The sequence below is a fragment of the Rhinopithecus roxellana genome, chromosome 5, assembly GCF_007565055.1.
Source record: "Rhinopithecus roxellana isolate Shanxi Qingling chromosome 5, ASM756505v1, whole genome shotgun sequence".
Lineage (NCBI taxonomy): Eukaryota > Metazoa > Chordata > Mammalia > Primates > Cercopithecidae > Rhinopithecus > Rhinopithecus roxellana.
The window spans coordinates 75,603,687-75,615,568 of NC_044553.1; the positions used below are offsets into that span (position 1 = coordinate 75,603,687).

The 11,882-nt window shown below is 43.1% G+C and overlaps 1 protein-coding gene across 1 annotated transcript; it reads right to left on the reverse strand.

Annotated features, from left to right (window-relative positions):
* Nucleotides 1-1,273: 1,273 nt before the first annotated feature.
* LOC104680385 (transmembrane and coiled-coil domain-containing protein 5B-like) lies at nt 1,274-8,880 on the reverse strand. The gene is made up of 10 exons (XM_030930819.1): nt 8,796-8,880; nt 7,509-7,619; nt 6,749-6,898; nt 6,312-6,429; nt 5,956-6,006; nt 5,242-5,310; nt 3,626-3,709; nt 2,980-3,039; nt 2,362-2,426; nt 1,274-1,313 (listed from the first exon to the last, which is right to left on the reverse strand). Exons 3-10 carry the CDS (start codon nt 6,889-6,891, stop codon nt 1,274-1,276), a joined length of 630 nt encoding a protein of 209 aa, XP_030786679.1. The 5' UTR covers nt 6,892-6,898; nt 7,509-7,619; nt 8,796-8,880.
* Between the last annotated feature and the right edge of the window lie 3,002 nt (nt 8,881-11,882).

Here is an 11,882-nt window from a genome sequence, read left to right on the forward strand (position 1 = left end):
TAAATAAAATAGAATATTTCTTTTTTTATTTTTTATTTTTTATTTTTATTATACTTTAAGTTCTATGGTACATGTGCATAATGTGCAGGTTTGTTACATATGTATATTTGTGCCATGTTGGTGTGCTGCACCCATCAACTCGTCAGCACCCATCAATTCATCATTTATATCATGTATAACTCCCCGATGCAATCCCTCCTCCCTCCCCCCTCCATGATATGCCCCAGTGTGTGATGTTCCCTTTCCCGAGTCCAAGTGATCTCATTGTTCAGTTCCCACCTATGAGTGAGAACATGCGGTGTTTGGTTTTCTCTTCTTGTGATAGTTTGCTAAGAATGATGGTTTCCAGCTGCATCCATGTCCCTACAAAGACGCAAACTCATCCTTTTTTATGGCTGCATAGTATTCCATGGTGTATATGTGCCACATTTTCTTAATCCAGTCTGTCACAGATGGACATTTGGGTTGATTCCAAGTCTTTGCTATTGTGAATAGTGCCGCAATAAACATACGTGTGCATGTGTCTTTGTAGTAGAATAATTTATAATCCTTTGGGTATATACCCAGTAGTGGGATGGCTGGGTCATATGGTGCATCTAGTTCTAGATCCTTGAGGAATTGCCATACTGTTTTCCATAATGGTTGAACTAGTTTACAATCCCACCAACAGTGTAAAAGTGTTCCTATTTCTCCACATCCTCTCCAACACCTGTTGTTTCCTGACTTTTTAATGATTGCCGTTCTAACTGGTGTGAGATGGTATCTCATTGTGGTTTTGATTTGCATTTCTCTGATGGTGAGTGATGATGAGCATTTTTTCATGTGTCTGTTGGCTGTATGAATGTCTTCTTTTGAGAAATGTCTGTTCATATCCTTTGCCCACTTTTTGATGGGGTTGTTTGTTTTTTTCTTGTATATTTCTTTGAGTTCTTTGTAGGTTCTGGATATTAGCCCTTTGTCAGATGAGTAGATTGCAAAAATTTTCTCCCATTCTGTCATAAAAAGAAAAAAAAAAGAAAGAGATCGAAGTCAGGCGAATGGTTACTTTTCCAGGAGTATTGACTGGGAGGAGGGAACAGGGAGACTCTGGGAATTCAAAATGCTCCATAGCTTGATCTCAGTGGTGTTCTCACATATAAAAAGTCACCAAACTACATAAAATCTGTGCACTTTATATATATTATATAATGCAATTGAAAAGTATAAATAATTAAAACGAAAGTGTGACAAGTCCTGAGACATACAGTCTATGGAAAGAAAGTGTAAAAGGGCATCACCGGGGCCTCTGGTCAGTCTGGTGGACCCGCTGCATCCTGGGAAAGGGGACAGTACACACACATAAAGGAACATTTCTGGGCCCCTAGTTCTCTTTTTACTACATTTCTTACTCTCTGATCATAGCTCCAGATAATTTTCAGGAATGACATGCAACTGAGGACATGTGAAAAGAACATTAGGGCTGGGCATGGTGGCTCATGCCTGTAATCCCAGCACTTTGGGAGTCTGAGGCAGGTGGATCACCTGGGATCAGGGGTTCGAGACCAGCCTGGCTAACATGGTGAAATGCTGTTTCTACTAAAAACACAAAAATTAGTTGAGCACAGTGGCACATGCCTGTAATCCCAGCTATTTGGGAGGCTGAGGCAGGGGAATCATTTGAACCTGGGAGGCGGAGGTGCGGTTAACTGAGATCCCACCCTTGCACTCCAGCCTGGGTGACAAGCGTGAAACTCTGTCTCAAACAAACAACAACAGCAACAACAACAGCAATAACAAACAAACAAAAAAAAAAAAAAAAAAAAAAAACAGAGAGAGAGAGAGAGAAGAACATTAAAAAGATACTTTTTTTTTGACAGGAAGTCTCACTCTGTTGCCCAGGCTGGAGTGCAGTGGCATGATCTCGGCTCACGGCAACCTCCACCTCCCGGGTTCAAGGGATTCTCATGCCTCAGCCTCCCAAGTAGCTAGGATTACAGGTGGCCACCACCAGGCCTGGCTAATTTTTGTATTTTTTTAGTAGAGACGGGGTTTCACCATGTGGCCAGGATGGTCTTGATCTCCTGACCTCAGGTGATCCACCCGCCTCGGCCTCTCAAAGTGCTGGGATTACAGGCATGAGCCACTGCACCTGGCCAAAAAGAGACTTTTAAAACACCAATTGCTGAGGAAGGCAAGAGGAAAGCCTGAATGCTGGTGGTTTTCCAGTCAGAACCATGGATTGGAGGCTGAAAGAGATGACTTGTTGGAGGCCGTTTACACAGTGACACACACTATGCTGAGAAGCACCCCTCCCTTCAAGGACCACCCGGACTGCCGGACTGCCACTGCAGTCCATCAGGGAGGCCATTTTTCTGAGCTTACATTTCTTTCTCAAGAAGCAGCGCCTCCTTTTCCTCTTTCATCTTCCTCAGAACTTCCTGGTATTTCTTTCCATGAAGTTAAAAAAACAAAAGTCATAAATGGAAAATGTCCATATTTCATCATGATGTCATTAATAAAAACATTCTGCTAATTATTTTCCAAACAGTGTACTCATCAGTATGCACACACTAGTGGGGGAGGGGTTCTAATAAAAAATTCAAAGATATTAGTAACCAGAATGGATGTATATGAACAAAAACAGCTCCCTCCCATTCAGGTCCCTGCTTGTATTCAAATCCCAATTCTGACGTTTGCTAGCTGTGTTCCCCATTACGAGCTGCGTTCTAACGTCCTGAAACCTCATTATCCCCTTGATCATAACTGTCATGCTCATAGAATTATTGAACAAATTGATTGAGAAAAATACTATATATATGTTGAGTGCTTAGCACAGTACTTGGCACAAAGTAAATCCTTAACAAACGTCCATCTTCTTGTTGCTGTTGTATATAGAGCATTTCTCCTAGTGATACATTCTAGCCTAACGAAAAACCAAGGAACCCATGGCCTTGGAGACTTTCTGCCTCTACTCAGACTTCTCCTCCAGACGGGTTGTACCTTTATGTAGTAGACCTGGTCCTTACAGAGCTCAGACACAGATTGGTAGTCACTCTCTATCTAAAAAGAAAGGAAATTAACAAACCCCATGAGTGAAATCAGAGCCAAACCCAGCCTCCTGCCTGGGGCCCTACCTGGTGCTCTGGCACTTGGCTGGTTACCTAGCAACTCCTGACTTGAAGGAAACAGCAATCACATCACAAAGAGGTGATCTCATCGTTAGGCACAGAGTCTGATTTTAAGCAAAGGAAATATTTTGCCCAAGTTGTCATATGCCTGTCAGGTGATATACCAGGGGATGTGGCAAGGCACTTTGGTTTGGAATTCAACAATGGTATTTGACATAGAGGTGTAATAAATGGTAAAAGCAGGATTTTTTTTTTTTTTTTTTTTTTTTTTTTACAAAAAGAAAAATGAAAATTTTATATATACAGCCTAATATACAAATATTGCAATGGTATTAACATCACATCTCTTCATATCTAAAAGCAGGATTTTTAATAGAAGTTTTCTTTCCCTTCAGCTGCATAAGAATGCATAAGAATCAGAAATTCATTTGCAAGATGTTTTTGTACCTCCCCGCCCATGCCTCAACAGATCTGTTTTTAAGACCCTTGGGATTCTCTCCCATTCTATCCCGACAGACCCTCAGTGGAAGAGACACTGCCTCTACCTTGGCCAGCTCCTCCTCTTGCTTTGCACAGGACTCTGTTGACTTCTGTAGTCTTGCCTGTGGAAGACAATGAGTGACAGCAGAAAGTTACTACTAGCATTCTTTTATGGAAGGGAAGTGGGTAATTATCACCATCTTCAGACCAGCAGAGAGCATGATACTAATGGCTATTGTATGTTGAAGACATCTGATAACAATTTAGGGTGGGCACTTGGTATTACCCACCCCCCCACCATTTTACAGATGAGGAAACAAAGGCGCAGAGAAGTATGAAACTTGTTTAAAATTTGCAGAGTGGCAGAGCTGACATTTATGCCTCAGCAGGCCAGTGCCCCATTCAGTGAGCCCAGCCATCCTCCTTCCTCCAGGCCTACTGACCAAAGCTCACAAGCCTCTTCCTCCCACTCATATTTCATAGGGTGTATTGGCATGTCCCCCGAATCACACAGGAAATAAAAGAGAAACCTGGGCCAGGCGTGGTGGCTCACGCCTGTAATCCCAGCACTTTGGGAGACCGAGGCAGGCAGATTCCTTGAGGTTAGGAGTTTGAGACCACCCTGGCCAACATGGTGAACCCTGGCCAACGTGGTGAAACCCCATCTCTACTGAAAATACAAAAATTAGCCATGTATCGTGGCGTATGCCTGTAGTCCCAGCCGCTCAGGAGGCTGAGGCAGGAGAATTGCTTTAACTCCTGGGAAGCAGAGGTTGCAGTGAGCTGAGATCTTGCCACTGCACTCCAGCCTGGATGACAGAGTGAGACTCCATCTCAAAAAAAAAAAAAAAAAAAAAAAAAAAAAGAAGAAGAGAGAGAGAGACAGAGAGAAACCTGGCTTCTCTTTGTCTCAGAAATGCATAAGACAGTGGGGCTCTTGTACAGTTGGCTCAGTTAAATTGCCACACTCACACTCACCACATACATATGCAGAGAGCTTCCTAACAGGGGTTTTCCCCACTATTGGGTGTCCAGTGTAGTCATTCATTCAATATATATATTTATTGGGCGTTTACTATGTGCCAGGCACATAGTTCTAGGCCCTGGGGAAACAAATGAACAACATAGACAACAATTGATGTTCTCAATGGACTTCTCTTCTAGCAGAGGCAAAAGATAATAAAATAAATTAAAAGAAACAGTAACAAAAAAACAACTTCTTGGGCCTTTGAGCCATGGGTTGGAAAATCAGAAGATCACGGCACATCCCTGTATGATTATGGGAGTCAATATTTTCTTCCTATTGAATATCTATCTAATTTGTGTGTCCTTACTTAAGTAATAAACTTCCAGAGGGCAGGTCCCAGTGGGCATTCAGAACTTGTGTTTTATTGACTGGTGGAAGATGGGGACTCTGGAGCAGTGCCCTCCACTTTGATCCACTGCAGTCATCTCTGCTCTTAGTGTGACTAGTGATGTCATGAATGCCCCACAGGCCATAGGATTACATACATGGAATAAAGGACACTGACTCATCTCTGATAAGTACATAGACATAACCAGTACGTACCCTAGGGGAGTCCTTGAGAGCAATTTCTCACAGGACCAAGAATTGACACACCTCCCAGAAAATCTGTTTGTTTTTTCTACTCACCCTCATTTCCCCCAGGATCTGCTTTGTGGCTTCTTCTTCAAGGTCAATATTTGTAAATAGCTCTGAAATCTAAAATAGCATTCCAAAAATCATGAACTAAGTATGGCACACAGACATGAAAACCTGGGACAGTGGCAGACTAGGGGTCCCAGGTACAGACGGTGGTTACTAATCCGGGCCCTGGGTAGAAGCTTGGCAGCAAAGCATCTCCGTCACCCTGTGCAGGCTGCCTGACTCCATGCGGGCTGGACAGACTTGTCTGTTCCCATCGCCCATGGAAGCAAGGGCACAGCGAGGAGGAGAGGACAGTGAGAAAAGGAAGGGAGAATGGGGCAGAGTGATGGGAGGAGGGGTAAGTCTTTCTCCCTGTACAGCCCTTTAGCCCTCTCACCACAATCTGTAATGCCCAGAGAACAATTGGCAGCTGCAGTGTGGAGGGAGTATGCCACCTTCGCCAGTTACCCCCTCCTCTCCAGTCTCTGTGATTAGAGTTCTGGAAGATAACTCTTATTGCGATTCCTAAGAAATGAGGCTTGTTTCCAGGGTGGGCTTTGCTGTGTAGAGAACAGCATTTCCATTAACTTTTATGTATATATTTTCTCATTCTGAATGTGCCTAGCACCCCTCCTGCATGCCACCCGCCAGCCTTTCTCTTGTGAAGACACAATGTTCTTAGGGACTCTGGGTCCCTAAAAAACCCAGGGCTCCCCTTACCTTTTTCTGGAGCTCTACCACATTCCTGCTTAGGGTTGCATTACTTTTTTCCTGTGGGGAAAAAGGAAGTCAAGAGAAGAAAGTTGCTCTGCTGTCATCTCTCCCCCTTCACCAGGTCACGGAATGATGTCTGGGGATTAGTCTATCAAGTCGGAAAAGTGCACTCTGGCTCACACAGCAGATCTGGGAAAAAGCCTCTTCGGCACCCATACCCAGTGCTTCATTCCCAGAACACTCTCTTAAACAGCCATGATTTTAGATACAGAAGAACTGAACATGGGATGACTTCCTGGGAAAGAGAGCAGCAGAATGCAAACAAATTGCATCCAAGGGTCCTTTTCTAGACCCCTCCTTACCAGCTTTGCTGTCTCCAATTCCAGCTTCCTCAGGGATTTCTCCTGATCATCTATGATATAGTTCAACTCCTCCTCCTCTTTGACTTGTTCTAGTGACAAGGCCAGCTCTCTTTCCAGACTGAAAAATATAAAGTCACCCAGGTGTGGATCAGCCCCTAAGGAAGCTGCCAGGGCCCCAGTTTGAGAAAATACTTCCAAAGTCTCAGGAAGTCAGAGTAATTACCAAATGCAATGGCAATAAAATGTCAACCTAATGTGAACACCTAATGCAAAAATCTATCCATGAAGTATTTTGAGGGCACTGTAGTTCATACTTCAGGATTTAAATAACACACCAAGATTCACCATCAAATAAGTGAAACTTCCTTCTACCTTCTGTATCCCAAGGGACCTGCGGGGGAGGAGAGGCCCTTCCCCCACCAACTGCAAAGCCTTACCTGGGAATAGTTTCTTCTTTCCCTTTAATCTTTCTAAGGAGAACCTGATTCTCCATATCCAGTTTCTGCAGGTCCTTTTCAAGGTCTGAATTCAGGCAGTCAAGGTTCTGTTTTACGGCTTCCAATGATGGTAATTCTATCATCTGGTACCTACAGAAAATCATCTTTATCACCAACCTCAGGACAGGAAGGCATAGGAGCCCTAAGAAGACGCTCCCCTATAATTTCATTCATTCTCTTATCTTCTGTTGTTAATAGGCCTAACCAGCCTTATTTTGTTTTCCATGATAAATTGATTTCTACACTGTTTTGCATAAAGTAAATTCTGGAGTGGAACCACATTTTAATTTGAAATACTGTAAGTGGCACCCACTAAAACAAATCTTTTATGAAGCAAAAGAAATATTTTTTCTATGAATACTTTAACACACTTGTTTTGAAATATTTTAGATGAAGTATGCAGAATCCAAATAACACCTCTAAAGCATTTAAAGACCTGCAAGGGAAAGGTTTCTCCTTTTGTTATCTTCTAACCTAGTCAGGCAGGGACATGGGCTGAGTGGAGGCCGGAAGGGAGATAAATCTTTTTCCTGCAAGACTGATTAGCTGTTTGAGACACTAGAGGTCTTTGAAAACCTATTTGAAAGCCTTCATCATTAGTCTGATGAAGAACAGAGAACTGAAGCCAAAGTTTCTTCTCCCTAGGAAGCCTCCCCAGACTTGAGGAGATATGGTCTCACACAGTGGAGCTCTTCCCTACTGGATTGCTGGAGACTCTTCCCGTGGAGCTTCCTCTCCTGAACTCTTTTATTATTCCCTTACTTACACATCATCCAGTGGATTCTGTCCAGCGTCTTCCATCATAGCATTCCTAAAATGTGAACACAAACATCCGTTATGGAAAAGCTCCTAACAGCCAATGCAGTAATTGCCCCAGGAAGGAGCAGGTAAAAGGTAGGCCTTGTGTTCAGGCCACACAGAGCCAAGAAGAAACCTAAGCCTCCTACACTCTCACGCTTCCCAGGATCAATTGTAGTATTTTTTACAAGCTAAATTTCAGTAAACCAGATCATATTTTAATTTTAAAATCTCATAAATGAAAATCACTGGAGCACAGCAATCTTTTTGTTTTCAAATTTTTCCACACTTTGGCTCCATTTTCCTTTTCTCACCTACCTTTGTCCCGTCACAAGTAAAGTTGCTAAGGGTACTCATGTATGTCTACTGACAAATCCACTGAGTGATTGTTTCCAGCAAGATCTTCAGAGAAACTTTAAAAAATAGTAGAAGAGTTAGAGGGTACCAAAAAGTGGGCCGACTGATTTCTTTTTTTTTTTCTTTTCTTTTTTTTTTTTTGAGATGGAGTCTCGCTGTGTCGCCCAGGCTGGAGTGCAGTGGCCGGATCTCAGCTCACTGCAAGCTCTGCCTCCCGGGTTCCCGCCATTCTCCTGCCTCAGCCTCCGAGTAGCTGGGACTACAGGCGCCCGCCACCGCGCCCGGCTAGTTTTTTGTATTTTTAGTAGAGACGGGGTTTCACCGTGTTAGCCAGGAGGGTCTCGATCTCCTGACCTCGTGATCCACCTGCCTCGGCCTCCCAAAGTGCTGGGATTACAGGCTTGAGCCACCGCGCCCGGCCTGACTGATTTCTATTAGTTTATTACCACCCTACTTTCAAAAAAGCTCTAGCTATTATAAGTGGAGTTGACCCTAAAACAACAGCAGAAACAGCAGCATGGGCAACAGGATACAGCTACTGAAAGGAAGAAACACATGTCAGGCTTTCAGGCACAGCGTATCCTAATCATTGCACTACACAAGTTGAGGACCAAATCCAATCTAAGAAAAGCAGAGTACCAAATCTCTATTCTTCTTTCACATTGCATCTTGTCTCTCTTCCTGTTTAAGCTCTTTTGTTTTAATTCCCTTTTCAATTTCTTCTCCTGCCTCCTTCTTTTTTTTATGTTTTAATCACTTTCCCTGGATTTTGCTTTTCTTTCTACGGTCTTTACACACAGCAGTGTGGTGTGATGATGCCCTCTGAGCTCACCCTTCTCTTCCCAGTTGAGATTTCTTCTGCTCCCAACGGAGATTTCCAACTGAACGTCAGAACTATCAGAAAGGGCAATGCCTTATTGAGAGTAAGCTACGCATAGCTGGACTTATTATATAATCTCTGGCTGGGCAGGGCAGCGTGTCATAGTGGGTTGGGTGGGTGAGGGTAAGTAGGGGGGCGGGTGGGGCAGCAACAATCCACCTGTGGCATCATTGTGGGCACAATGGGAGCAGAGTTCAGCACTTTAGGACAGTCTAGATCTCTTCTGTAGCAACAATAAGATCTGTGAAACAGATTTCTAGGCACAGTTTAAATCTCTTCCAAAGCAGTAATCAGTTCTATAGAACGTATTTCATTTTTCCAAATCTCTAGGCCTAATGGTACTTGTGATCACTTTCATTTCTCTTCCATGATCTCTGTGTGGCATGTGTACAAATTGCTGCCGAATCCAAAGCATGCATCTGTATTGAATGCATCCAAGAGCTATAAGGTAGGGATGTCAGAGAGCAGGCCAGGAAGGACCTGAGAGAAGACTTATCTATGAGCTAAGCAAGCCCTCATTCTCACCCAATCAGATTCTTGGAGCTGCAAAACAAGCCTCTTTATTTTCTCTTACCTGGCAATGCTGTCATTGGGGAAAAAGGATCTGACATTTCAAAGGTGGAGGGAGTGTGTGGAGGTGGAACAGGAAGGAAGACAAGTGTAGGGTCCAGAGATTCCATTTGACTGCCCACTCCTTTGGAATTCCCTCTTTGCTTTTTGAGGTCTTAAACTGCCAGAACAGTAGATGGAATTTTACATGTCAGTGTCACTCTACTAACCATTCCTGGATTGCTTCTCTGTGTTGACTAAGAAGATGAGGCAGGATGCAGAATTGAAGAGAGATCAATAAAGGTGTGTGATTTGACTTCAAGTCTGTCCATTTCTGTCCTGTATACGCAATTTACTCCTCTATGATCTTTTTCCTTTCCTTTTCTTTTCTTTTCTTTTTTTTTAGCTCGAAAGGACAGAATTCTTCTATAATTTAAGTCTAACCTTTTCCAGATAAATTGTACTAATATCAAGTTGCTAAAAAGTCCTTATAAGACACACTACTGTTTCTCCCAAAACATCTCTCCCATGCAGTAATATCTCCCATAATCTTATCCATCCTTTTCAGTTAGTTGAAATGCTGTTTCTGTTTCAGTAGGTAGCTGGTAAGACATGAGCAGAGCAGAAGAGGGCTTTCCTGCCACACACACACACACACGCGCACACACACACACACACACCAGGAATCCAAAATGTCAGGCGACCATCGGATGATGGTCAGGCGGTTGTTACACTGCCTCTGTTAAATAATAATTGGTCACAGCCAGTGCCAGGGAAAGGCAGTCTCCCAATAAATAGAAACACTTGAGGTTGGTGATCAGCCGCTTTCTGGTAAGATCTTGGGAGCTGGGCGAGTGGGCTCAAGCACGTACATTAAGAGGCAAAATGGGATAGTTTAACTGGTATATGACCTCCTAGGAACATATGACTGGTAAAGGAAGAATTCCTCAAATGAGCACGTCGACACCTCTGGTAAACATCTCACCTCCCAAGTGCTAGCAGGCCACTGCGCATGCAGATTGCCTACTCCAAGGGAAAAATAGGAGAACAGGAGGCAAGACCCCAGAGATATGGCAACATATAAAACCTCAAGTCAAAATGTCAAACCGTGCACTTGATCTCTCAAGTTGCCTGCTTGGCTCTCTTCCGAGTGTATTTTACTTTGTTTCATTTCTGCTCTAAAGCTTTTTCTTTTTCTTTCACACTCTGCAACTCCCCTCTAAAGCTTTTTAATAAACCTTCCCTCCTGCTCTAAAACTTGCCCCGGCCTCTCCTTCTGCCTAGGGCTCCTCAGTTGAATTCTTTCCTCTGAGGAGGCAGGAAGTGATGTTACTGCAGACCTGTATGGATTTGCCACTGGTAACACCTTCTACAGCTTCCTGGATGCCAGCCCCAATCCTGGCAGAATGATTCCCTCTAACCTCTTTTTGCCTCTTTGGGGATTTTTATATTGTTTTCAGGAATATGAGCATACTGGTATTTATCCCACAATTAGGCCATAAATCCTTTGAGAGAGAGTGTGTTAATCAAAACCATTTTTATTTATCTCCTCAGTTGGGCTATAGGAGCACTGTTTACAGGAAATTCAATAAGAATGGTTACTCCTGAAATTGGTCAAGAAGGGACCTTGGGCAAGTTACTTAAACTCTCTCTAAGATCAAGTCTCCTGGCTCGTGAAACGGACACTACTTGTACTTTACAAAGTTGTGGTGGTGATTAGATGAAATCATATATGTAAAGCTCCTAACACAATGCCTGGCATACAGTGAGTGGCATCTAATTCATGATATGTGTTCTATTTTTTTATCTCATCTTTCTTTTGCACATGGCATATGCTGAGTATTTTTAGAATAAATGGATTAATAAGTGGCTCATTCTTCTCCCTTTGTCTTGTTTTGGTATTCCTCACCCTATTCTCCTTTCAACACACTGGAGAGACTCTCACCTGTGCTCTCCCATTAGTACACTCTCAACAACACATTGTACCGTGGCAGAATTCCCAACAGAGGGCCACATTCCCCGGGACACCTATCCACAGTCAACAGGAATGTAATTTGAAAACCTTTGTAAAATGTCCCAGAGCAGTAGACACGTCTGGTTGAGAAGCACTAATGAGGAACATTTTCCCTCCACTAAACTGCATTTTCCTTTTCTTAAAGACCCTGCACAAATTCACCCTTTCCATGAAACTTCCCAAAATAAACCCTTCTTACTGTATTGCTCCAACTAGATAGTATGCACTTTGAAAGTGACCACATTTCCATTTCTTACTTTACAACCAAGAAGTCAAAGTCACATTTGAAGTCCCAAATTTTTATGCTGTACTGAACATCATGGTGTATAGTCTCAGCCTCACACTTTATTCATATTCATATGATCCTGGTTATTATTATTATTATTTTTAGACACAGTCTGGCTCTGTTACCCAGGCTGGAGTGCAGTGGTGCGATCTCAGCTCACTGCAACCTCCAACTCCTGGGCTCAAGCCAT